At 52.5% G+C, this 26,421-nt stretch overlaps 7 protein-coding genes across 7 annotated transcripts; 5 read left to right on the top strand and 2 right to left on the bottom strand.

Annotated features, from left to right (window-relative positions):
* Positions 1 to 393: 393 nt before the first annotated feature.
* On the top strand, positions 394 to 4,560 carry POX_b03237 (uncharacterized protein; the record flags this gene model as incomplete). Its single annotated transcript, XM_050112138.1, has 1 exon — positions 394 to 4,560. One exon carries the CDS (start codon positions 394 to 396, stop codon positions 4,558 to 4,560), a length of 4,167 nt encoding a protein of 1,388 aa, XP_049972484.1.
* A 7,106-nt stretch (positions 4,561 to 11,666) lies between these two features.
* POX_b03236 (uncharacterized protein) lies at positions 11,667 to 13,139 on the top strand (the record flags this gene model as incomplete). Its single annotated transcript, XM_050112137.1, has 1 exon — positions 11,667 to 13,139. The coding sequence occupies one exon, from the start codon at positions 11,667 to 11,669 to the stop codon at positions 13,137 to 13,139; it is 1,473 nt and encodes a 490-aa protein (XP_049972483.1).
* A 2,029-nt stretch (positions 13,140 to 15,168) lies between these two features.
* POX_b03235 (uncharacterized protein) lies at positions 15,169 to 17,043 on the bottom strand (the record flags this gene model as incomplete). Its single annotated transcript, XM_050112136.1, has 2 exons — positions 15,169 to 16,959; positions 17,029 to 17,043. 2 exons carry the CDS (start codon positions 17,041 to 17,043, stop codon positions 15,169 to 15,171), a joined length of 1,806 nt encoding a protein of 601 aa, XP_049972482.1.
* Positions 17,044 to 17,420: 377 nt separating this feature from the next.
* Positions 17,421 to 18,788, top strand: POX_b03234 (uncharacterized protein; the record flags this gene model as incomplete). The annotated part of the gene is made up of 1 exon (XM_050112135.1): positions 17,421 to 18,788. The coding sequence occupies one exon, from the start codon at positions 17,421 to 17,423 to the stop codon at positions 18,786 to 18,788; it is 1,368 nt and encodes a 455-aa protein (XP_049972481.1).
* Positions 18,789 to 19,488: 700 nt separating this feature from the next.
* POX_b03233 (uncharacterized protein) lies at positions 19,489 to 20,715 on the top strand (the record flags this gene model as incomplete). Its single annotated transcript, XM_050112134.1, has 1 exon — positions 19,489 to 20,715. One exon carries the CDS (start codon positions 19,489 to 19,491, stop codon positions 20,713 to 20,715), a length of 1,227 nt encoding a protein of 408 aa, XP_049972480.1.
* Positions 20,716 to 21,708: 993 nt separating this feature from the next.
* Positions 21,709 to 23,151, top strand: POX_b03232 (uncharacterized protein; the record flags this gene model as incomplete). The annotated part of the gene is made up of 1 exon (XM_050112133.1): positions 21,709 to 23,151. One exon carries the CDS (start codon positions 21,709 to 21,711, stop codon positions 23,149 to 23,151), a length of 1,443 nt encoding a protein of 480 aa, XP_049972479.1.
* Positions 23,152 to 23,695: 544 nt separating this feature from the next.
* POX_b03231 (Serine/threonine-protein kinase psk1) lies at positions 23,696 to 25,474 on the bottom strand (the record flags this gene model as incomplete). Its single annotated transcript, XM_050112132.1, has 1 exon — positions 23,696 to 25,474. The coding sequence occupies one exon, from the start codon at positions 25,472 to 25,474 to the stop codon at positions 23,696 to 23,698; it is 1,779 nt and encodes a 592-aa protein (XP_049972478.1).
* Between the last annotated feature and the right edge of the window lie 947 nt (positions 25,475 to 26,421).

Raw genomic sequence — 26,421 nt, 5'->3', positions numbered from 1 at the left:
CAGGGGACTTGGAGACTTTTGTTCTTGGGTAAGAGGCTGGGCTGGTGCAGTTGTGATCCAGTCTTAGCAGTATCGTCAATTCGGAGAGACGACTGCGCAGACGGAAATACATAAGACCATCATAATGACTTTGAGTTGAGTCTCTGTAGAGTCTAAATTCAATTCTATCCATGTAAAGTGAAGCCTACAGCAGAACAAATAGAAAACCCCAATTCTAGAAAAAAGGACCATGGAAAAAAAAGAGGAAAAAAAAAGTAGAATGGGCCCCGTCACATTGGCTTGGTACGGCCATCTGCAGCCACCATCCAGGCAGTAGACCTTCACCGCCCGGCCTCCGACAGTGAGAGAACTTCAGCTTTTGTTCCTCTTTCCTTTCCCTTGCCGTTTCGAGCCATGTCGTCGCAGACCATGACGGCGCCAGCAGTGGGCCATCGACCGCCAGATCCCGGTCCAGATACGCCCATGTACGACTATGGCGGCCCCCAGCACAAGGACCCCTCACCCCCGATCGAGTCCAGGAGTGACTCCGCAACCCGCGACATGCATAATTCTGCCCCAATATCCCAATCCCAATCCTCGCCCCAATCTCAAGGCGTCGCCGCCACCGCCGTCGGCATCAAAAAGGAACCAGTCGAAGATCACAACATGGCTGGTTCTGAGTCACAACAGGCTATCAACACCCAAGCCGCTGCGGGTGCGCTGCTGGCGCAACTCCTCGGCAATCAACCGAATCAATCCGCGGCCTCGGATTCTGCCCCGACACCATCTATCGAGACGCCAGCCGACACCGGGACGGTAGACGTGACGCAAGAATCACAGGATGTCAAGATGAGTGGTCATGGCGGTGCTTCAGATCAGAAGCCGAGTTCGACGGGCGAGAATCTGCTTGGCTTTAATCTCACCAACGACGGGGATCAACCCTCGGCTGCGTCAGGAGTGCAGAATGATGTGGATGGGAACAAATCGTCCGACGCTGGCTTTGCGCAATTCGGCACAACCTCACATGCGGACAAACCTTTGACTCGCCGTGATTCTAACGCGATGGATCTAGCAAATCCGCTCATTCACCCCGAGACCGAACCGGGCGACCAGCCGTCCTTGCTTCCTGCTTTCGACTTCAACGCGGCCCCGAAGAATCCCTTCGAGGCCCTTCAACAAAACGAAATGCTGACAGCGGCCTATCTTTCACAAGGGACGGACCTTTCCGCATTGGGATACCAGGACGGGTCGGCCTCAATAGCAGGGTCTGAGCCCCGGATTCAGGCCTTCGCAAAGCTGGAATTTGACGATGGGCATTTCTACTGCAACACGTACTCTTTCATCCTGGGTCGTGATGTCCGTGCAGCACGAGCTGCGCATCAGCGCGAGTATCAGTATCGGCAGGCCGTGCGGAGCTCTCGCGCAAAGAGCTCCAGTGGCGGTCACAATTCTCAGACTCCGAACCGGATAAGGCGAGAGGGAAGCGCCGCGGTGATGGGTAGTGTGGTCAGTGATCGCGGAGGCATCATGGGCTTTGATCCCGACGTGCCGCCTAACATCCCCGGCAACAACTTGGCTGGCAAGATGGACCTGAGTCGGCAATCAAGGCGGTCTTCATTTGACGGATCCGGGGCTCCATTGCACGCCAACCCAGCACAATTGCAGGCGCCGACGGACTATAATGCGCTTGCCTTGCAGTCTCTGCATGACGCGAACAATGATCCCAAACCAGTGGACACATTGGCGCTGCTTCCTTCTCCCGACTCCTGTCCTACTATCCCAATTCACCCGCCCTCGACAATAGACGGTACCGCGGCAGGCCATCGAGGTATTTCCCGCCGCCACGTTCGCATCGCTTACAATTTTGACCGAAATTTGTTCGAGATGGAAGTAATGGGCCGGAATGGAGCCTTTATTGGTGCTGACTGGCTCTCTCCGGGGCAAGTCAGGCCACTGCATAGCGGTGATTACATTCAGATAGGGGGCGTCCGCATTCGGTTTCTGCTCCCAGATGTTCCCATTGGTGAGACGGGTGCAGATCGCATCGAGGAGCAGGTGGTGGAAGAGGAAGAAGCGGACCGTGGTTCAGTTGATGCCGAACATGAGATCGATGATACAGAGAGGCCCAACAGTGACAGCGAAAGTAGGGAGCCACCTTCAAAGGTGACCAAGCTCATCCTCAAAACAAAGGACGCGGATTCATCCAAGCCTATGTCTTCTGTGGAGACTGGCGGAGAGAGCGGTCAACCCCAACGGCGGAGAGGTCCTGGACGACCTCCCAAGGATGGGATCATGTCGAAACGCGAAAGAGCCGAGTTGGCGAGAGAGCAGAAGATGGCCGCGAAGCGTGAGGCGAATGGCGGCATCACTCCACCTCCGCCCGCGGTACCTATCAAGACCAACGGCAAGGCAGGGAAGACCGTCAGGGAGTCTGTCACCGCGGAGTCTCCCCCGTCTTCTGCCAAGCCAGCCGAGAAGCGTAAGTACACGAAGAGGAAGAAGGGCGAAGGGATGGACTATCCGCTGCCATCCACGGAAGGAGGGCAGTTCACGACCGAGCATCGAGCGGACGAATACGTCAAGCCTCCGCCGGTCAAGAAACGGAAACCCTCACGCTCGCCATCTCCCAACTATCCACCAGAATCTGCGTATAGCCCAGAGGATCTGGCCAAGCCACCATATAACTATGCAGTGCTCATCTTTGATGCGCTCACAGAAGCCGGCAATCCGATGACGCTGAAGCAGATATACCGTGCGCTGAAGTTGAAATATCCATATTTCCGCTTCAAGTGTGAGACAGAAGGATGGACGTCTAGTGTACGGCACAATCTCAATGGCAATAGCCACCTCTTTATGCACGCCGAGCGAGACGGCAAGGGCTGGTCCTGGCAGCTTCGCCCTGGTGCGTCGGTTGAGAAGGAGAAAAAGAGACGTCCATCGCCTCCTCCGCCTCAGACTCAAGCGCCTGTGCCGACTCCCCAGCAGTATATGCACCCAATGTCCCATTCTTACGTACCTCCTCCATCGGTCACGGCTGGTTCATTGCAAAATCAACATCCGCATCCGCATTCGCAGCCTCTTGCACATCCAAATTCGCATCAACAGCATCAGTTCCAGCACCAGCATCAGCTTCAGCAAACGCAACCGCAACAGCCACAGCAACCGCAACATCAGCCGCCGCCGCAGCAACAACAACAGCAGCAGCAGCAGCCGCAGCAATTCCAATTTCCATCAATCCCCTCCTCCAATTCTTTTGTTGCATCTTCAGCGCCCTCCCAGCAACAGCACTCTAGCCCTTATCCTCTTCCCACCATGTCTTCCGCTCCTCCCCGTCCCACTCCTCCCGCTTCGGCTGCTGCTATTGCTCCCGCTGCTTCTGCCCCTGTCTCTGCTCCAGCTCCAGTTTCTGCTGCTGCTCCATCTTCTGCATCGACTCCCGCTTCCGTCCCAGCCTCTGCACCGACTTCCGCATCTGTTCCTGCTCCTGCTCCCGCCCCCGCTCCCGCTCCTGGTCCTGCTGCTCCTGCCCCTACTGCCACTGCCACTACTACCGCTACCACTACCGCTACCGCTTCAACTGGCCCTGCTACTCCTACTGCCGCTACTACTGCCACTCTCCCTACCGCGGTTTCTGCACCTGCTCCTATCGCTCAAACGCCGGTACCCGCATCTGCACCGACCCCAGTGCCAACGCCATCGTCAGGTCCACCGCGTAGTGCAGCTGTTGCTCCACCAATTCCTGCACCTACCCCTGCACCTGCGCCTGCCTCGTTCCCTATTCCAAGTGCACTTCGCGGTAATCTACCCGCTGCATTTGCTCGGACCACTCCTAGAGCATACACATCGCCCTATGCTTCCAATCCACCTCCGCACGCTCCTCAGCAGCAGCAGCAGCAGCAGCAACATCCTCCGCAGACGACATTGTCCCGAGCACCATCACAGTCATCTCCGGGTATGTCGGGCCAGCAGCCTCCACAGCAGCATCAGCAAGCGCAGCATCACTCTCCATACCCTTCGACCCCCAAACCACCCAGCACTCCTCAGCCCCATCACAATGTGCAACCCCCGACGTACCCTCCACCCAACATGCCTCAGTACCAGACTCAGCACCAGCACTCCATCCAACAGCCCGTCCAAATGCAGCACCAGCAGCATCGGCAACATCAGCCAAACTCCCACCAACCGCCTCCATCGCATCAACATATCCCACCACCGCACCACCAGACACATCAACCTCATCACCCTCCACCACCGGGGCCCCCAAATCATCATCATCAGCCGCTCCCGCAGCACCAGCCTCAGCACCACGTTATGGCTGGTGGTCTGGCTCCCCCCGCTCCTCCCGAGTCGCCGTCTTTCACTGAGCGCGCGAACAAGGCCATTGATGACTTTGAGAACGTGCTCATGGAAGACTACGAGGATAAGAACTACATCCGCGAGGTTCTTCGGAGCGCGCGTGCTCGAGTTCTGGGTAACGCGACTGAGAGTTCCTTTCCTGGTGGTGAGCCTAAAGATGAGGCGGTCATCATGGACGTGTTGCGCAATCTGGTGGGAAGTCTGAAGGAAGAATCCACCGACTAGCCCATCTTGAAAGTTGTTTGACAAAGACATTCCGCTGCATTGGTATGTTTGTCCATGTCTGACACCACAGAGTGACATGTGGTCCCATCGGGCCGGGGGTTGAGCACTGTGACGGAGTTTTGGGTTTGCGTAACTGAGCGCCTGGTTTTTTGCGTCTTTTTTTTCTCTTGTTTTTGAACAGCTCGGTCGGAAGGGACTGACCCTCAGTTGGACCAGAATCTTCCGTCTCTCTCCTGGCAGCCTCCCCCTTGACGATTTCACCGAGTCTACGAGTCTATGCCCTTTTCCTTTCCCCCTCCCCTTTCTTTATCATTCTTTTCCCCTCCCATCATTTGCGTGTCTCTGATTTGTTGAATCATAATGATATCCCTCTGTTCTGGCCGGCACATGCCTGGGCCGATTTCTGGATTTTGACTCTTCACATACTCCCATTCCCCCCCGCGGTGTTGACTATTGGCCCGTGATCAAGCCTGACCTGACCATCTTTTTCTTTCCCCCATGCCGGTTGAACCGGGGCTCGGGGGTCACCATGGCACGCTTCATCAGTGGCAAGTCATGGATGGAGTGAGTTGGTCATTGGGAAGGCTGTTGTCGCCACACCAATGGTGAATTGTTGTTTTTTTCTCTCTTCGGTGCTCTTTGGCCCTTCCTTTGCAATGATTTTTGTGAAGTGAGGTAGCCCGATAGATCTCCGTCTCCATCCTTACCCCTACCGACTCTCTAGCCGGCGGTCTGGTCTCTGGAGAAAAACAAAAAAAAAAAGCTAGATGCCCATAGAAATCACACACCATCTTCCCGGGAAGGAGTCTTTGCAACCGTAGGTATTTGTCTCCTGTGGAGGAGAGTATGGATAGATGGATGTACCGTACCACCTATCCCCTTGGCTGTTCCAGTTAGTGTAGACCTGGTAGACTGTCAGCGATCAACTGGGTCCAGAAGGTAGGGTCACGCTTTAAAAAAAAAAAAAAAAAAAAAAAGAACCAACAATGTGCTTCAAATTGGAGTATCTGTCCTGATTCCGCCAATTTTCAAATACGTGTAGGATATCACTGTCGTAGGCGATAGATTCAAGAAAATGGATACAATTGGTCACGGAATGGTAGTAGAGCCTAGGGCGATTTGTCCCACATTCTTCAAGAAACTCATCTTCAATTTGGGCATACTACTACCTACATTCGACCGGGTAGGTAGTACTGGAGAGTACTCCCTATACCAGGTAACACCTAGAGAACTGTGTCCAATTGGCATATGTGTTCCCGCCGCGCGCATCACATCATATAAGATTCTATGTAGTAGATTTTCGTTACTGGTGTACATATGCTCCGTCCTTTATTTTTTTTTCTCCCCTGGTACCTATCCACCTTGGGTTCTTCTCGAAGAATCTCACTGTAAGTGGAAGTATGGACCTATATACTCTCGCACTAGCCGCTGCTGCGCCGTGCACCTTGGATCAATATCGATGCCCGGGAAACCCTCTCCATCACGCGGCAAAGTGGATAGCAACATTGACATTCCCTTACAAAATGTACATAATATGTACTACATATTCGTATGCTAGAGGTGAGTTACCCAGGGAGTAGATACTAGGAAGATAACGGTAGGAAACTAAGTGTACGCGCCCGGACTAACGCCTACGGCCGAGGTTGGCGGGGGAATGGAAGAGAGCCACAGGGGGAGGGGAGGGGGGCTGGTCAGAATGGAAGAAAGTCTAAAAACCGCCCGAACTGGGCTCGCGCAGGATTTAGGGCTGCCAGCTGCAGTGGAGTTACTAGTTTAGGGACCTCTTCCTGAGTCCTTCGTTACTTACTAGCTCGTACTTGGTGGTTTACTCCTTCGTTTTGAGTAGATGGAATCCCTCGTGTGTCTGGAGTCTCAAGCCGAGATGAGGAGGGAGCCCCTCTCGGGAGACTTGAGCAGTCTGAGTTTTTGGTGTATAAACATGAACTGTGAACGTCAGTCGGAGATGGAATCCTGTCAGGACAAGTAGGGGGCGGCATAAATTAAAGTTTGCAAGTTGGGCCGAAACTAGCCGGTGGTGTTTCTTGAAGCAGGTGGCTCGTTTTGCTCCACTGGTTGGGCAGAGATGGGAGGGGGGGATGATTGATGGATTGCGGGGGTAGGCGGAATAGCAGGTAAAGCAGGTAAGAGTAAGAGAAAGAGAACTGAGGCGATCTTGAGTCATGAGGTTGGTCGATCTGACTCGATGGCTGCTCGGAAATTGGTGTCAAGGCGTCAAAGTCAGGGTCGGGGTGGTAGCGTAGTCAAGTGATCCGACTGGTTTTCGTTCTGAGGATATTTGGATGGGACGAGGTAGATTCTGGATGTTGAAGGGATGGAACAGTTGACCTTGGCAGGGAGCTAGATGCTATCACTTCTAATAGCATTGATAGTAGCTATGTGTGAGTGCGATATGTGATCTTGACTTTGTGAGAAGCGATGACCCGAAAGTATTACTGAGCCCGCGAGAGGAGTCATTGAATCGAAGCGTCCGTGGTAGGTAGATGTATACCGGAGTAGCGTAGAGAGCGATCCTCGGGCCATGCTTAGGTTGTTGACCTTCAATATATGTTCCCTTGCATATGATGGTGTAGAAAATCAGATCTGATTCGCATTGCAAGAATGTATCGTCTCCATCACTCGTTTTATCGGTTCACTCTCCAAGCCAAAAAAAAAAATCACGCACGCTTTGGACCACCTCTACAATGTACAGGTCGGGTCCATTCCACTTGTCCACTCCAAGACTGAAGACACACCCGAACGTCGATTCTTCAGTATGAATGGATAAGGTTGGTCTTTACTGTCTGTTCCTTTCTGCGGGCAGCTGCTCCATCCTCCCTCGATCCGAGGCTTGCTTTAATGTTAAGCACAGACTATAGGTAGGCTATCCCAGACAAGTCTCCAGAACTATATCATGTTATCCCCCCTCCGTTCTCCAGACTTTTCTAGTCTCTACTGGTTTGCAGGTTAGCACGGCAGGACGACATCGTTCGTTCGTTCTTTCTTTCTTTCTTTCTTTCTTTCTTTTTTCATCCGACACTGCTGCGGCAACACTCTTCAGTCGCCCGACTAGTCTCTACTCCCGTCAACTCTGCAAGACTAGCCCCTAGGCTGTCCTGGGCATGCAGCATGACGCTATGCGACCTGCAGAAAGAAAGAATTCCCGCTCCTTTCCAGACTCAATGACTCACTGGGGCTTGGGGGCGTTTGCCTTGTGCTTTGAATCTCCGAGAATCCCAAGAAACCAACCATACTTCGTCATAGGGTCGACCCTAGGATGGAGGGAGGGAAAGGGGAATAGGCATTAGTGCCAGAAGCTGGCTACTAGGTAGTGAGGAAGTTGGATCATCCATCAATCACCTACTAGCTTTAAGAGGCCAGTGACGGTCGGCCATGCAGCAGCCCTTGCTTGGTTGTACGGGGTGATAGCCCGGATAGCTGGGGATGGCGGGCAACGTAACCATTTGTTGCTTCTCCTTGTGAGCGATGCTTTGGTGCGATGCATTGTTGACAGGACCCTTGGGTGATCGATAGACCTCAATCACAATTCCGGGCAATGAACGCGTTTTCTATAGTCATAGCACTATTTGATACATGACGGGCTCGAGTTCCTTGTGTCTGATATTGATGAAGAGAGAGAGAGAGGCACAGGCTGAGATTTCCCGCTCGAATAGCCAGTAGAATCGCTTATATCGCGAAAGATTCTTGGGGACGGGATAAGTATCACAGGTCTATGTCATCTTGTCCGGTGAAGGCTTCATGAGGTTCCTCTTTTATTTTTTATTTTTTTTTCTGGTTGAATCTGACGCAACATGGGATGCTTGTAGATGGATTGATGATGATGGATCATGAAATGGTAGCCATCTCTTCTTCAAAAATTCCTCTTCTAGGTACGTCCTGGAGAAGGGGTGTTGGTACTCCCGCTACTCGATAAAGACCTCAAGGGACGGAGGGGAAGCTGGGTCACTGCGATTCAACCGTGCAATTGATGTGAGCTGAATCCCTCGCCAGAGACTGCCGTTGAGCTTGCAGAGACTCGCATTGAATTTCTAGATCTCCGCCAATCAGAGCCATACGGTACGACTGTTTTCCATCTGTCCGTCTGTCCAACTGTCCAGCTGTCCAGCCCTGTAACAGCATGTACCACCATACGACCACCGACTTCAGCGCCCAATTGTCCCGTCAACCGGTCGGTAGTGCCAGCGCATGGCTTAGTCAAAAAAGAGCTCACCGGCGGAACTGCACGAGCGCAGTGTCCGCTTATCCGTATTCCCTCTTTTTTTTTTCAGTTTTTTCTTCTGTTTCTGCGTTTCGGCTCCTAAAAGGGGACAGTCCCCCGGGGCTTTTTTTAGAATTTCTAGCATTATTACGATTTTGGGGTGGTTTTTACCCACCCTCTTCAGTCGACTTCTCTGGCGCTAATTGGCCTCAGTGACACAGGCGTTGCATCACCAGCTTTTCGACCCTCCGATGACCCTAGGGGATAGTCACTTTGACTGGGAAGAGGCAACTGACGGAGGATCTGCGGGGGTGAAGACCACAAAGGAATTTCTCAACACAGATGTCATTGAACAGAGCACATACACAGTAGTTGTATCAGTGGCCGAGTAGGCCGTTTGCCCGCGACCTCCTGTGGCCATGGCCACCCGTTCATGACTTCCGCTCCCGCCAGGTGGTTGGACAAGTACTTCACCTCCCTCCCGCACGCGGTGGGATCGAAAGTACATATGTCATTTTGCCAGAGTGGCTCACGGGGCTATCGACAGGGGGGTTGTTTGACTTCGACTCTGGTCTCTTTGACCCTGCATGGTAGTCATGGCCCCGTCACTTTCCTCGATTGTTCCACCGAATGCTTTTTGCCCCATTGCATCGAGATGCCTGGACCGCATCCTGATCCCATACCACCTTGTCCTCGGCTTGTGTTCAGTCACGAGGACATTCCAGACGGGTGAACGTGGGCGGGACTGGAGCCTGGTTCCATGACTGGACGACAGGAGAGGGATCGGTTGCTCTGCTGACAATTTGTCTGATCAGGGACCTACGTATATGGATGTCATTTTGCCCTTGGGATTTGGTCGAGACTGATCTAAAATTCGATTTGGGGGGGGCTTCCTCGCGGTTGCTGGACGCTGATGGTGTAGGAGTGTATGCAACTGTGCATGTACTGGAATGTGTCGATACCATACTTCCTTTATACGGTATACGGAACAAGTTACCCACTGCAACACTGCCCGTATGACTGGTTGAGTACAAAGGTCAACAGGACCTTAAATCTCCAGAAGAGGCAGGCTGTTTCTGTCCTTTACATAATCTGCACGGTCGCCTGCGCATACTCCTACCGACTGGTACGGTACATGGCGACCCTGATTTACTGATGTATCGCACAGTCCAATTTTATATCATTTACAAGAGAATAGACGTGAGCAATTGAACTTGCTCACTTCAGGCCATGTTCTTGTGAGAGACTGGTCTCTGTGAAAAAAAAAAAATTCAGACCGTCAAAGGCGGGTTCTTCCCAAATTATAGTCTGAATGGTTGCGAATCAGTCCTATTCCACCCGCCTGACGAAGGATGGTGTCCCGTGAGAGGCCATGGTTCCGACTGGACACCCAGACAGTACTGGCTGCCGGTGACGAGGAAATCATGAAGACTTTTTTTTTCTCATGTTGAATGCAAAGAGTCATAACTGAGGTTGGAGTAGTATACGGGTCTCCTCCGGTGTCTAGAGCTCCTTGAGTCCCTGGTGAGGCAGTCCTATGCATGTCTCGATGTACACGTTCTTGTTTCCTCAAATGTACACACCTATGAACTAATACAGTACAACTTGAACTTGGAGTGAAATGGGAAATGAGCCACCCAAAAAGAAAGGGAAAAAAAAAACTCATGAACCGCCACTCGCCCATGGACCCGCAGAGAAAATTCACCGCCCAACGTTCGATAGGTGAGTCGAGGCCAACGGAACGCAGGGAAAATTGGGGGAAAAAAAGAGGAAAGTATGGTATCGGTGTTACGTATTGGTCAGGCTACCCCTAAGAGCACCCACACACCCACACACCCACACACCCACACTGAGCGCTGATAGTCATTAGTTTCAGTAACGGTAGAAAGTCACACAGTCACAGCGTCCAAAAGAGAAAGTCAAGGACCCCAAAGGGACCGCCGAGTCCCACACCCCCCCAAAGTCCCAAAGTGGACAAACCCTCTCTCCCGCTTCCTCTCGGTCACTCTTCCACCCTTTCTCTCTCCCACCGCTCACTCTCTCCAACTCTCTCCTTCCCTACCTCGCAACCTATTTCCTTCTCCCATCCCTCTCCTATCGAACCACTCCCCTTCCCTCTGTCAACGAGCTTTTCACTAAGTATCGTTGCGAACCTTCAGTCGTGAGGTTTGCCTCAGGGTGAGGGAATTCTGACTTCTTTTCTTTTTGACCCTGGTGATCTCCTGTTCTCTATACTGGAGTTGGTCGTGCCTTCTCTGTGATTCGCACTCGCCCCTCCCCATTGAAGCTCGACAAACTCGTCTGTCCGGTGTCCGCTTATATATGCTTGTCGACCGAGAACGCGTGTGACTACAGTTATCTCTGTGGGCTATTGTGTGGTCGCTCCACCCAATTTCGAGATCTTGCTCAACGATCCTCTGTCGGACACTTCGCTAGCGTTCGCTTCCCCCCCCCTCAAAACCAAAAAAAGGCAAAGACACAAACGCCCTCAAAGGCTTCGTTTTCTTCGACCGCAATTCCACATTCCTTGTTAAACTTGCTTTGTTGATCTCCGTCTTGATTTGACTGAAGAGCCTCCTTCAATGTCATTCAACTAGAGGTCTCTCCCAAATCGATACTAGAGCGTCACGCTCCCGGAGCAACCGCTCTTCTCTCTTCGCTCCCACTTCCAGGGTCAGGACCTGGTGAAGACGTAGACGGTGCGTGTGTTGACCCTCCCCCCTATTCCCCTGTGTCGCGTCGGGTTTCCACACAGCATCCACTACCAGTGGCCATCTGTGGGCTACTCATCGAGGTGAAGCGCGTCATGCTGACTCCCAAGAGACGTGTAGGACTCAGTCTGCCCTTCCCACCCTGAACTGGAATTCTCGCTTCCCCTCTCCCTCACGAGATGCCGTCTTTCTTGGCCGCAGGCCACGGCCTCCCGCCCACGCCTCCTCATGTCAACACTGGTGGTCGTCTGGATGAACCCACGTTTTATCCGGTTGGTCACACCGCGTTTCCCCCTCGCTACCACCAGAGCGGCTCTGAGTTCATTGAACAGTATTCTCAATCTCTGGTCTACTCGAAGTCACACGCGATGAATGTGTACCCGGGTTCAGGACACACAATGCACGGTATCCGGGATGTGCACTCCATGGGTCACCAGCAATCCGCATATGGCCCGACCGCAGCCTCGTTGCCCCCCATTCGCGCCAATATGCGCCTGCCGCCCATGGACAGTGCCATTCCCCCGCAGTACCGGCGTCACGAGATGGCTTCGACTCAGCAGCACCAGTCTCATCACCATCAGCAACAGCACCAGCACCAGCACCAGCAACAATCCCGCAAGGAGGAAAAAGCTACTGGAGGCGTTGCTGCCCACCTGGATTACGAGATGGATCGGATGTCCGATTTTGTCGCAGAAATGACTCAGGGAATGTATGATTTGTACAACACCCAGATCACCCTTTCAGATATTGACTTCGCGCGAAGCATTTCCCCAGGAACTTCCGTCCCTCCGCAGTTCCGGAAATACGTCTACCAGATCCTCTCGTCGACTCGCCTGCCCAGTTCTACCATCCTGTTGGGTCTGTTCTACATGTCATGTCGCATGCGCATCCTGTCCGCCCAGCGAACGTTCCAATGCAGCAGTGGCCAGATCTACCGTATGTTGACGGTCGGACTGCTGCTGGGGAGCAAGTTCTTGGACGATAACACGTTCCAGAACAAGTCGTGGGCGGAGGTGAGCAACATCCCCGTGGCCGAGCTCAACAAGATGGAGCTGGAGTGGCTGTTTGCCTTTGACTGGAAGATCCACGACCGCATCTATGACCAGCAGGATGGCTTCGCCTCTTGGCGTCGTCACTGGGATAGCTGGAGTGCCAAGGCCAACGCGAGGGCCCACGAGTCTTCTCGCCAGACCCTCGCGCCCTTGGACACGAACGTCGCCCGGCATCACCAGACCGTTGTGAAACCGCTCATGTCTCCCGAGGGACCCATCCCGCCGCAGTACCAACGCGGCTCGCACACCGAGAGCTCGTGGCTCAACCCTGCTGCCTCTGAGTACTCGCCGCCTTCTGCTCCCCACAGTGGCCCTAACACCCCGGACTACTACCCCGCTGGCCCTTGGGGCTTCGCGAACCCACCGCCACCCTACTCACAAGGGGCCTGGATCCCGCCACCTCCGCGGTATCTCCCTCAATCTGCGCCACGGTCACAACCCCCCTCGTACCACCACACTCCAGCCTACGGATTGCCCTTTGCTCAAAGTGTCTGGACCGGTCACGGCTCGTCCTGTGGCTGTGTGTACTGTGCCAAGCACATGGAGATTTACATGCCTCACAGCGCTTTTCCTCCTCTCCACTCCGTCGTGGCCGGATAAGACTGTGTTGACTTGTCGCTCTACTTGTTTCTTTCTCACCTGCATCTTTTTTTTACGCTGATTCTATTCAGTTTCTTGATCGCATCATGCAAGGAGATACACCCTCTTCTCACGCCAGGTGTTCATATGTCCGCCGAACATTTCGCCTGGTCTGATCAACCCTATGTGACTTGTGGTGCATCTTCTTCGTTGATTACCGAGAAGTCTCCTGATCCGGGCGGAAGTCCCGGATTGTCTAGGAGTCCATCCTCTCGGCACAGTCTCTTCTTCGTTTTGTCCAATTTCGTGCAACGCTTCGACACGATGATACCGTTTTATTTCTTCGCACTCATCTTCGATTCGACATTTACGCCATCTTTGCCATGTGCTTTCTCGCTTATATTTTTACATCCTCGCGACCCGTCTTTCACTCTCCGAGACCCAAGACTGGGCGACTCGGTCCGGGTGTTTGAAAAAGTACACATGTTCCACGAGCTTGTCATCTTTTCCGTCCGATTTTTCTTTTTACTCGTCCGACTTAGCGCAACAAACTTTCCCAAAATCTTCCCAAAAAAAAGTGGAAAACACGCTGCCCGCGGCGATTTTGGCACGTCCCGGCCTGCTTTACGCGTTGAATCGACTTCACACACGGTTGAAGCCATTTCAGTGTCGTGGCATCCATCTCTTTAAACGGAGATCGGATCACGCCGGGACCGCAGTCACGACGATCACGATTCCCTAAAATTCGCTTTTTTTATTACCCACGTCACTCGGTTTTCATATTCGGCTTTTGTTCCCTCGAATTGGTTCTTGTTTCCTCGATCCCCGTTCACTCGCCATTGCGGTGGATGTCTATAGATTATTGTTTTCATCTGGATTGTCCGATTGTTATTTTCTTTTCTGCTCTGTGATACACCATCTGCATTCGATTGTGCATCTCCGTCAAGGGCATCTTCCGACATGTCTCCACACTCGAATTGCCACACCGTGGACCGGCACGCGTGACTCTGGCGTTAATCTTCCTCTTCACTCATCCAACGTTTCCACCAACTTCATTCTCATTCTTGATGCCACCTTTTTTGCGTCTCATTCAACCATGAATCTACCAAAAACATGCTTTGAAATATCATTTCCCTCTTATCCTTCTCATCATGCCGGTTTTTTTTCGACTGCATTCATTATCTTTGATTCCCCACTCTGCAATCAACATGTTGAGTCCACCTGTATGAAATCGTTTCGACGGATATACTCCATCATTTTCCAGTTCTCCTTCGATCCTTGTCTGGGAGGCCAATCTTCCAGCACAATTCTTTCGCCTTGGCTTGAGGCTGATTGACGCGGAGCAGAATTCCGTCGTAGGGCGAAGAAGGCCTCTTTGCCCTTGGTCGATATGCCCTGTCAGCTTTGATATCGTCCTCTGTCCCATCGTCATGATCGAGTAGGACCAGTCCACAATACTAAGCTAATGCCGCACCTGCTAGCTCTATCCAAGTGGGTTGAAGCTGGCTGTGCTTGGGCTCCCCAAACATTCCACTTCATTTCGAATTCGTAACGTTGTAGACATTTTTTCATTACCTTTTTTGTGGTTGGTGAAAATGCGATTGGGAGCTACCTAATACCACGTCTTCTTTGGTCTTGCCCAGTGACCTCCCCGACCTGTCTCCTCGAAATCGAGGCAGTGAAAGTAGGTAGGTACTCACGTAGGCCGGTGCCTCGGAACAGATGTTTTCGCCAACCTGTGGAAGCACTTTTTGAGGGTCAGCAGTAACTTGACCAGTGACGACCATTTTTACTTGGAGGTGTAAGGCTTTGGCTAATGGAAGTTCATGCCCTGAATGGTGAGTGACCAATATATTGGATGGAAATCATCTTCTCCCAGGTAGTCGTATTTCGTGCAATCGTATAAGTAGTGATGGCTACCTATGTCTAGTTAAAACATCAAGCAATTATCATGTATCTTTCTGAAGCGTTCCCTCCTCTTTCCTCGTAATCGCCATCATTGTCTGGCTCGCGGTTGAAATTCCACAGCGTCGGCATTCCTCTTTTTCACTCAGTACACACTTCCCTGGATACTCTGATCCTCCCGCCGCTGCGCCTCCAGCGCATCTGATCCACTCGCAGAATCCATTGTCTGACTCTGGTCGGTCAGGGATACGGAGGTCTCGACGATATGGGAACTTTGTGCGTTTGAGTCTGAGGTCTCGTCGTCGCCATCACCGAGCGTGTTTGCCCGAGGGCATTGGGCATTTCGCGCGGTGGATGATGAATTTGTCCCGTGGGGGTGGGTTCCAGCATCCGGGAGAGTAGGATTGTGGGACTGCATCTGGCTTTGAGCATGCTGCGTGCGTTTTCTTGAAGCCTTTATCTGATGTAAGCTCAGCTCATCGTCACCATCATCCTCGGCGTCCTGGGAAGGGTGGGACAGAGAGACTGGATGGGTTGAGATATTCTTTTGGAGATGCAAAATCGTTTTATGGGGAGCGGAATCTTCAGTGCTTTTGGTATTCTTGTGGACGTGGTGATGGTGATGGTGGTGATGATGGTGAGGGTGATTTTTCGAAGCGTCGTCGTTATGGTCACCTTCATCCTCGGATGGGGCAAGACTATTTGCACCGCTCAAAGAACCACCTCCATCCCGTCCTCCGAGATGGAGCAGCGCTAGCTTCAGATTTGCTGTTGCAGAAGCTGAGACCGGAGGATGAAGGAGATGGTCCTCACTGTCCCGATGAAGACCCAGACTTGGCCGGACAGGACGCTTGCGAGTACCGACACTGGGGTCTGACCTCTGACGGTCGGTTCCATCGACCTCTTCAGCAGAAGGACTGGTCTGATGGGACCTGTTGGCAGGTTCATGTAGAGCGGCTATACTTTTATCGTTTGGGAAGGGAAAGGATCCTTCTATGCTATCAGCCATCGAGGCCGACTGCTTGAGCGGTGAAGGTTGATCAGGATATGTATCACTGCTGCCCCGAACATGTCCAGCACTTCGATGCATTGATTCCATCAGCTGCGCACGAAGTGATTTTTGGACATCCCCGCTCATTCCGTGGGTGCATCCATCCGGGCAGCCTCCCCATTTTCGACGAATCGGGACATGGCTTGAAGAGCTCTGACGAGTAAGTTGTTGCCCGTTCTTCTCCCGCTCCTGCTGTGCCTCCCGTTCTCTCTCCTGACGTAGGTCGGACCATGTGCGCAGTTTATTTTCAAGGGTGTATTTGCCATTGTCCGGATTGAGAGTCATAATCACAAACTCGCAGTGGTTGATGTTTCGAAGATCCTCAAAGTATTCCACGCTCCAGTGGTACCATTTCATAAGGAAGACCCGGGTCATGAGACCATGTGTGACGAGGACACATACACTAGCAAAATCTTCCTCACCGAAAAGTCGCCATAGAGACTCGTTGAACCCGCTGACACGGTCATACGCATCGGCGGCAGATTCGCCGTTGGGTATTCGGTAGAAAAAATGGCCATAATCTGCTCGTTCCATCCACATACGTTCCATTTCAGTCGAGCAGGGCTGAAAATTGCCAAAGTCTTGTTCTCGAAGTCGAGGTTCCTCGTAGACTTTGATCCCTTGTCTTGGAAATGGAGAGGGCGATGGGTCGTCGGAGGTTAACGATTGCAGGATACCTTCAGCCGTCTCTCTTGTCCGCCGGTACGGAGATGTGAAGAAATGAAGGGTATCATCGGGGCGAAGAAGGTTTCGCAGGCGGCGACCTGCTTCTTGAGCTTGTCGATGACCTTCGGGGGTAAGCTTCACCCGGTGGTCTGGAGTTGTTTGATGGATGTCGCGGTTCTTGTTTCCTTCGGACTGTGCATGGCGAACGAGAATAATCATCTATCAAGACAAGGTTTGATCAGTTTGAGATCCAAGATCAGTCGCCTATGAAAACTTGGACAGACTCACCCGTGGTTTTCCCATGGCTAGAAGTGCACGTGGGATTCGGCCGCTAGAGTGAGATGTGGGGGGGAGGAGGAGGGAGGGGGTAGAAGAGATAGACAAGAAAAGGGTCTGACTATAATTTCCACTTCCAGTCCACCCGGGTCGAGGATTTAAAGCTCTTCAATAAAAGGCCTCGGGCATTTTTCAAATGGAGTAAAGATGAAGAGGCAAGAGTAAGAAAGGATAAGACACGACTTTGTCGTGGAGAAACACTGCGGAGATGCGCAAATTGGCCGCACAGGCCACCGTACTCCCTTATCACTCTTTCTCCACTACCATTCCCGCTGCTCTTCTCCGCGCGGGTTCAGTCCTGTGAGCTCAACTAGCCAGTCCCTGGGGTTTCAGACCAGTCGACCATGGCTGACTCTTTACTGGAGCTGTTGGCTCCGAATCTGAATGGCGCTCAGCTATCGGACAGCACGACTAGAAAGTATCTGAACCGTTTACCGACTCTGTCCTTGGATGCACTGCAAACCACCGAACCGCAATCACTAGCACAGTCCTCTCATTCATCCCTCCTTTCTCTTCAGGCGCTGTCGAATCGCTCTCACCGGTCCTTCGTCGCTTCAGCCGATCACCTGTCCACTCTAAGCTCATCGATACCGCAATTGAAACAAGAGGCACATCAGCTGCGGGATGCGGTTCCCAAGCTTGACGAAGAAGCCGTCAGGTTTTCCACAAAATATAGCAAAACCACCGATAATGCCGCACTTGAACGGAGAAAGAAAGCTATGCAACTAGCTCGCAACGTTGACCGGTTATCCGACATACTTGAACTACCGTCCCTTTTATCCACTGCAGTGTCTGCGGCCTCTGCAAACTCGGGCGCAGGAGTGGCCTCCACTACATATTCCTCAGCTCTCGACTTGTACGCACATATCAAGCGCCTACAAACTTTATATCCGGAGTCGCCATTAGTCCAGGATGTGGCGTCGCAGGCAGAGGACGCCATGAAAGAGATGACGACCAACTTGATCGCAGGCCTCCGAGCCCCGAACCTACGGCTAGCAGCTGGTATGCGGACTGTAGGATGGCTTCGGCGAGTCGCACCAGACCTGGAGAACCTGCGAAAGGCAGGGAGCGCTGGCGCTGAAGAAGGAGCGCTCGGGGCCATCTTTCTGATCTGTCGCCTGGCACATCTCGTCTCCACACTTGAAGCCTTGGATCCCCTACGAGAGCTTGCCGACCAGGAAACGCAGCGCAGAACAAATAGCAAGAACACCACTGAGAGTTATTCCGACGGGCAACAGACAGATCGTTATCTCAAACGATACATTGAGATATTCCGAGAACAAAGCTTCGCCATCGTCTCACTATACAAGAACATCTTTAGCTCCGAGCAATCAGACGTCGAGTCAGGCGTTCCCCATGTCCGAGGCTTAGACATTCCCAAAACTGCGAATCAATCAGCCCAAATACACGATCCATTACAGAAATTACCTTCAGCCCTGGCAACCTTCCCCATGCACTTGGTGCAATTACTCACAGACACGATGCGTGCATATATCCCCAATGTTCGGGATCGCAGCTCCCGGGAGAGTTTGTTGACTCAACTACTTTACTGTGCCGCTAGCCTTGGTCGACTTGGAGGTGACTTCAGTATGATTCTGACCGAGTTGGATGAGGAAGATGACATCGCATACGAATGGGAAGATGTGATGCGAAAACATCGGGCTTTGGCTGGCCGTTTGGAACAACTCACAAGTCGGGTGCCTGTAAATTAATGCTGCCTTGTATACTCTAATATCTTTAGAGACTTCGTCTCGACCTTTCTTGTTTCCGTTGGAGAGGGATTGAAGGGCGGCCGTGTACATTATCAGTTCTGCTTACTTTGGGCACAACTCCGCGACTCACAATCTCTCGCTGTCATGGTGCCCCGTGTCAATTTTCAGAGGGGTGTCTGCCGTACCCGTTTATCTTAGCGGACTTGTCTGTAGGCCTGATCTTACTTTCCGGCCCAGAGGGGTACTGACTCCGATCATCAGAGCATGGGCTAGAGCCTTTCCTTGTGGTAACGTGAGTGCAGACTTGGTACCATCTTTAAAATATCTAGCTCAGCCGTAAACTGCGAAAATAGGAAATCAGCACGCACCAGGAGCTGGTAGGTGGACTGCTAGTCCGAGCGATTCTGAAGGGAACTGGCTCCGGTGTCTCATCGGCAGGTACGTTACTTTCCACCTCAGCTTCTCCGCCTTTCCCCATACTTGCGATAATCCTCACTCCACTACCGTGTTCCCTCTCCCCTGTCTTTCAGACCTTTCAGTGACCCGCTCTCCTTGTCGTCACTCCGGTCTCAAATCTACCTCTTGGTTGACTTTGATCTCAGTTCTTTGTCCGACCTTATCGCACCTACAAGTGCACTTCACGAGCCTTCAAGTGCTCGACGCCGTCTATTTCCCGCGCGGAGCCTTGGCCGCCCCCACGATGTCCACCATGATTGACCCGACCAAGCAGGCTGAATATCCGATTGTCCTGGGTGACCGACTAGCCAATGAGTCCAATCTAGACCGGCTCATTAATGTGAACTACAATTACAAATCCAAGTCTGCAACACCTCAGCAGCGATCAACAATCACTCGATCCTCTCAGTCGCGAGACCTCTACGATTTGTCCGTCACCGATAAGCCCTCGAATGCCGACCACACCCTCACATATTCATATTTGGGTAGCGAAGACCCTTCCGGCGATCAATCGCTAGTTCTGGTCTTTGATCCCGAACGCAAGGTGTTTGTGCTGGAACCTGTCTCAACCAAGCTCAACTTCAATTTGCGATCAGCGCCAGGGAAGACGGAGAAACAAGTCTTGGAGCAATATGAACAGCTACGGATATCACAAGAGGGTGACCGCACATCAGGCGAGGACCGCAACGGAGGGAATGTGACTGAAGACGAAGGACCGGCCGACGAGAGCAACCCGTATGATTTCCGGCATTTCTTACCCAAGGAGGGTGCAGAGGACACCAGGCCCGCTTCACGGAACTCTACGCCAGAGCCAACCAACACAAGCAAAGCAAATACTCCTGTCCTACCACCAAGTCGACCCGTGGCGAAGCCAGCACCACAACCAAAGGCCCCCAAGGCGTCAGCGAATCCGCTGCGGGAAGTCAAGCGTGCGCAGAAACCACCTGCCAGGCCAAAAGCAGTTCAGGAGAAGCCGGCCGAGCGGGCTCTGGAACAGGTTTCTAACCGAGAACCGCTGGCTGAACAAGAAGAATCTCGATTGTCGGTATCAGACGCTGGCACAGCAAACGGCTCGCAGCAGTCAGTCCAGTCGCCAGGTTCCAACATCATCATCGATGGCGAGTTGATCATCGACATGGGCTCGCCACCTCCTAGGCGGGCTTTCAAAGTCAATCCATCTTTCTTTTCCTCCAACAATACGCCCAACGATGATGAAGAGGCTCATGAATCCGAGGAAGAGATGGAGTCATTCAGACTACCATCTCCAGCTCGGGAAACCCAGCCCCCTTTGACAGGTCCCGCAGATACTGGAGATGACCTGGAGGATGATGACGATGCCTTGGCCGCTGAGATGGAGGCCGCTTTTGAGGCCAGCGCACGCGAAGAAGAAGCCCGCGGTCACCAGTACGGAGGGGGCAACTACTTCATGACCGCAGGCAGCGACGAAAGCGAAGTGAGCGAGGAGGAGTAAGGGCGAGGGTTTATTGGAGAGCCGGTTGTGCTCATTGAGGGTCTTATTATTTACCAGCATGGCGTTTTCGGAGTCGCGGCTCAAGATACCACTTCATGCCAAACATTGCTCTTTAATCTTTCTCTTTTTTTTTACCTCTCAGAAAGATGACATCTCTCTTCAGTGAATTCTCAACTTTGAAATCAAGATCCGCTGCAGTTCCCATGTGCAAGAAGAGAGGTTGGTGTCACCCAGGATTCTTTTACTTCAAGGCTGTATCAAAACATAATGTCAGGTAGCGGGAGCAGATGCATGGGATTACTTTGAATCCGGAAGAAACACTAGTTGAAAATGCCCTCTGATAAATTTGATAGGAGAGCCAGGCTCGCATATCCAAGTACGCTGGTGATCTGGGATAATGTATCTACCTTCTTCTATGAAACCATGCTTGAGGGCAGATGTCGACTGAGATGAACAATTCTTGGTCGATGGCGAATTGTTGAAACACTGGGCCTGTAAAGCGGTATGTTAGGATGTCCTGAACCTATCGTAATGATCGACATGACAGTGCATTAAGCCATCAAAGCCAATATCGCACTATCACCCGGACGGGGGTTAATCCGTCCCGAGGATGTAGCTTTCACCTTCGGCGCATTCGTCGGACGCATTCAAGCTACCATCTCTTCGGAAATCTTGCCTGTGCGGCAAATAGGACGGTCGGTCACTCTTGGTCACTGAAAAACAGCAGAACGGTTGATTTGGATCTTATTTGGTTCTCCACTGTGCGATGAGTTGCCTCGGATCGTGTCTACTCGACTAGACCAAATCGCCTGGGGTTGGAAGCCATCGAGACTCAAATCCGCAAGAGCGCGCGGGCGCGCCGGACCTTGACAGGGACAAGCCTCACCGGATCTCAAATTCTGTTCTCACACAACGGTCGGGTTCTCGACCACCACAGACTCTCAAAGGCACCCAAATCTCGCACCCAACCCTCGTGTACGTTCAGACGACCACATGGAAGCCTCCGGGTCTCAAGCATCCTCAAAACGTCGCATCCCCGGATTGCCGAATCCAGTGATTGCGGCGACACAGTCAAAATGGCTCTTTACGGATGAGGAGCTCGAGCGAACGCCGTCACGCACCGACAAGATTGACCGAGAGAAGGAGGATTACATTCGACATCGTGCTGTGGAGTTCATATGGCAGGTCAGCATGATGCTCAAGATGCCACCGCAAACATCCATGACAGCAACAGTCCTCATGCATCGCTTCCTCATGCGCTACTCCTTGCGGGGACAATATCCGGAAATGGGCGCCGATCTCATGCATCCCAAGGTCATCGCGGCCGTGGCACTTTTCGTGGCCTTCAAGGTCGACGAAACGATGCGTCGCATGAAGGACTTCGTCGTGGCTTGCTGCCGCGTCGCCATGAAGCAGCCGGACTTGGTCGTGGACGAGCAGTCCAAGGATTACTGGAAGTGGCGTGATCTGATTTTACAGAATGAGAGTGTGATGTTGGAGTTCCTCTGCTTCGACCTTCAGCTCGAGTCGCCCTATCGCATCCTTTGGGATTATTCTCTCTTTCTCGGTGTAGGCGACAACAGGCCCCTTCGGCACTCCGCATACGCCTTTTTGAACGATTCTACCTACACCGTACTCTGTCTACAGTTCCAACCACGCGTCATTGCCGCCGCCGCGCTGTACGCTGCGGCTCGTCATTGCAAAGTTGCATTCCCGGATGACGCAGAGGGTCGCCCATGGTGGGAACAACTGGACGTCAACGTGGGCGAGCTTATCCGCGCTTGCAAGCTGATTGTCAATATCTATGAGCGTGTACAGCAGAATCTCAGCAAGGGTTATCCGGACTTTACCTTCTCAGATGCGGATGCCAATGATCCAACTCGTCTCTTCAACAACAATCCTCTTGCCGATCCCATCCTTACTCCACGACTCGACACGCCCAGCAGCTCGGCTGCTACAAATGGGCGTAAACGCTCGCGAGAGCCCGAATCTCACCTTAACGAACATAATCAACCAACTCCCCCAGCGCAAGACCCTTCCTCCTTGAACGGGGACCGCTCACCAAAGCGTCAGCGCACCATCTCTCCCCATCCTGCAAACATTGCAACTGCGTCCCCCTCAGTCCCGGCTCGTCCGCGCATACCAGTCCGAGCGGTAGAACTCCTGCGACAAAACAAAGCCACAGATCAAACACCCGGGGACAAACATGACCAGAATTCTGCTCCACAACAACCACCCTCCGCTCACAATCTTCAACCGACTCCCCACCCAGACGAAACGAGTGCCGAAGAAGGAGAAGTATCAGATGATAAGAAAGGCGACACACCCACGATTCAGCGATCCCACGATACCGAACAATCCGGGCCACACGCTACGGCGAAAGTCAACGGTGTCAATAGCGACGAGGGAGATGGAAGCGAAGAAGGCGAGATCTGAATTATCTGACTTCCTCGCGTGCCGGGAAATAAGTATCGTGAGGATTGGAGAATAAGCGCTCGCAAAGACAGCGGGCTTCCTCTTTCTCATGACGTATGCCGAATTGTCAGAGCGCCGCGTTGATTTGGGGCTCTCTTACTCACTGAATATGTATCTTTAATCAACGACTATCTATGAAATATTTGTGATGAACCCGGATTCAGAAGGATGGTGCTTAGTATTGTTGTGCATTAGACATGTGTGTGTAAACTAGAGGAACTAGATGATGAATAAAAGGCGAGCCAAGGAAAAAAAAAGAAAACTGAACAAGCGCTAGAACTGAAAGATGACTCGGAGCATGCTATTAAACCCAAATTCAATACACAAGACAGAGGGCAGGCAATGAAAGATGCAAGTTCAACTGGTTGGCAACTTCTTCATCTGAATTACCGAGAAGCTTCTCGTGAAGGGGAATGACTCATCCTAACGGGATGAAACAACAGAAAAAGGTCGAGCAAGTGAAAGGAGACGCTGGCCTTGCGCCTAGGCACATGCGACGTATCATCTAAAACCCTGCAGTCATCATTCCTGCACTATGATCAAACAAGCTGCTCGAGGCGACGTAGCTGAAGCCGCCAAAGGGATCGCCATCGCCGGATGCATGAGCTTTGATACTGGTGGACATGCAGGATTGACCTTTGGCGTACAGGTCGTCAAATCCACCGTTGACGGCTGGGCTGAGCGGAACCTGAGTGAAGTCGGCCGAGAAATTCTCCGCCAGGGCAGGATCGGTGACCACGGGCTGGATAGGTGGGGTGAGCTCCCGGCGCTCGAGAGCCGCCCAGTCGATCTTGCGGAAGAACCGGTGCTTCTTGATTGTTTGCAGGTCCTTGGGCATGTGGTAGCCAAGTCGCTTGGCGGGATCTTTGCGAAGAAGTCGGGTGAGCAGGTCCTTGGCGTCTGGTCCGAGATAATAGGGCAAGACGAGTTTCTGCTTCACGATCTTCTCTTGCATTTTGGCGTGATTGTTGGCGCGGAAAGGAGGCGAGCCGGTCAACAGATCAAAACCGAGTGCACCCAAAGACCACCAGTCGCATGCTTTGCCATACGGCTTCCCCTGGACCACTTCAGGGGCCATGTAATCAATGGTTCCTAGGGAGGAATTGCATCGGTCGTCGTCATTCACCGCGATTTTGCTCAGTCCAAAGTCGGTAAGAAGCAGGTGACCCTCGTGGTCCAGAAGACAGTTCTCGGGCTTGAGATCCCGGTACAGCACACCAACGTTCTGGTGCAAGTGCTCCAGGGCAAGGACCATCTCAGCCATGTAGAAGGCTGCAGCGTCTTCTTCAAACATACGCTCCATGGCAAGATGATGGAAAAGCTCACCGCCCTGAGCATACTCCAGGATCAAGTACAGTTTCTCGTGATCCTGAAATGCGTAGAAAAGCTTGACGACAAATGGATGACGACTGACACTTTCCAAGACCATGCGCTCGGTCTTGGTCTGCTCCACGAGCTTCTTGTGAACGGTGATCGAAGCCTTCTTGAACTGCTTTTGCGCATAGAGTTTGCCAGTCAGGACATGTCGAACCAGCAAAACGGTTCCAAAGGATCCCTTGCCGAGACAGAGCAAAGGCTCAAAGTCCGCGGCAGTCATCTTCCGACAGAGCTGACTCTTCAGATCTGAGCCATTGGTGGCGGCAACAGGGCTCGCGCTAGCAGAAGGCTCCTCCTGGGCAGCGTCCGCACTGACAAAGTCATGCTCAAGGGGCACCTCGTAGCTGGTGAGAATCTCGGTTTGGTCACTGTCGGAGCACACACTGGCATTGCTGGGAGTGGCAGAGCAATAGGCTCGAAACTTCGAACTCGACTTCCCAGAAAGGCTCAGCGAGTCCAACTGGAGCTTCAGTGCACTGACTCCATGGGCTGTATTTGGCTGCGCGCGGGGGCTTGCTCCACCAATTGATTCTGCTGGGCGCGATTCAGGCGCGCGAGAGCTGGTGGCAGAAAAGTCCGAATCCTCATCAGTAGACGCCAGCGGGGTAAATCCGCGAACGGTAGAGGGCGCAGGATCCGCCGAAGCAGCATGCTTCTTCTTTTTGGCTTTGCGCCGCTGCTTGCCCGACAACAAATCTGGATGGAAAGCTGGCGGGTGCATCATCTTGCCTGCCTTTGCAACTTCGCCAATGGCCAGATTGCGTGTCAATGGCTGGCCATCACCCGATGGACCTCCTGCAGCATCCAAATCCGCTGCAACATTGGCGAAGGAGAGCTGCGTGTTGTCGGCCTGGGGAGTGAAAATGTCACCCACCAAAAGATCGTCCGACATGGTAGACGTGGGCATTTTGTCTGTCGCAGATCTTTTGTCAAGGTGATCAGCTAATGTGCGTACCATAGCCTCTAGACACGTCTGGGGAGCTCCAAAGTAAGGCGCCAACGATTCTTCGCAACAGAGAAGCGAAGTAGTGATCACTTCGCAGAAGCTTGGTGGTGATGATGATGCTCACAGTGGGTGGAAGGAAAGGTTGAAACCTCCTGTCATGAGACTGTGATTTAGCATCAGATCTACAAGGCCTTCCAATCGGAGATATGGAGGGGTATGCAGAGTCTTTTGGCCTGAGAGAGGTGCCCCACTAAGCAAAGCCAAGGCTGTGGAAACCAAGAAAAGAGGGAAAGAAAGGAAAACCACGAAGGTGAGGAACAGAAGATGTTAGAACTCACTTGAAGGTGAAATTTGGGTGACACGGTCTCGCGAGAGCTGGTGCACAGCAACTTCGCAAACTCCTCAAGAAACTTTAACGTCCGCCCTGGTTCAGGACGGACTTGGGACCCCTACCCAAATCACCTTGCTGACCACGAAGTCAACGGGCAAGGTGCACACAAGGGAAGAGGTATATGCTGTTGAGCCAGCGATCTTGTGGAGGTTGCGATCGTTGCAGATCTCGGAGAATGCGGAGGGAAGGTTGGCCAGGGAGCTGGTCAAAGAAGATGCGACGGGGAAGAGAGTGGGCGCAGACAAGCACATAGAGAAATCGCGGGTGGAAGCGGGTATCTGAATGTGTGTATGTGGGAACTGAGTCGTTGATTTCGTTTGATGTTGATGTCAAACAACGAGGACTAGACGTGGTTGTTCCCTCAAAGAACAATGAGTTGAGGAAAGGTGAAGTGAGACGGAAAACCGAGAGCCGACGAAGGCACTAATCGCTCATCTTCACGGGCGGCGGTCCGGGGTCTAGACTAAGCCGAATTGGGACTTCACGTGCGCAGCATGGGCCAATCCAGGACGATGAA

This window comes from Penicillium oxalicum, chromosome II (assembly GCF_001723175.1).
Source record: "Penicillium oxalicum strain HP7-1 chromosome II, whole genome shotgun sequence".
In the NCBI taxonomy this organism is placed as follows: Eukaryota; Fungi; Ascomycota; class Eurotiomycetes; order Eurotiales; family Aspergillaceae; genus Penicillium; species Penicillium oxalicum.
Note: the sequence above shows the minus strand (reverse complement) of the source record. Positions and strands in the feature narration are given on the sequence as shown.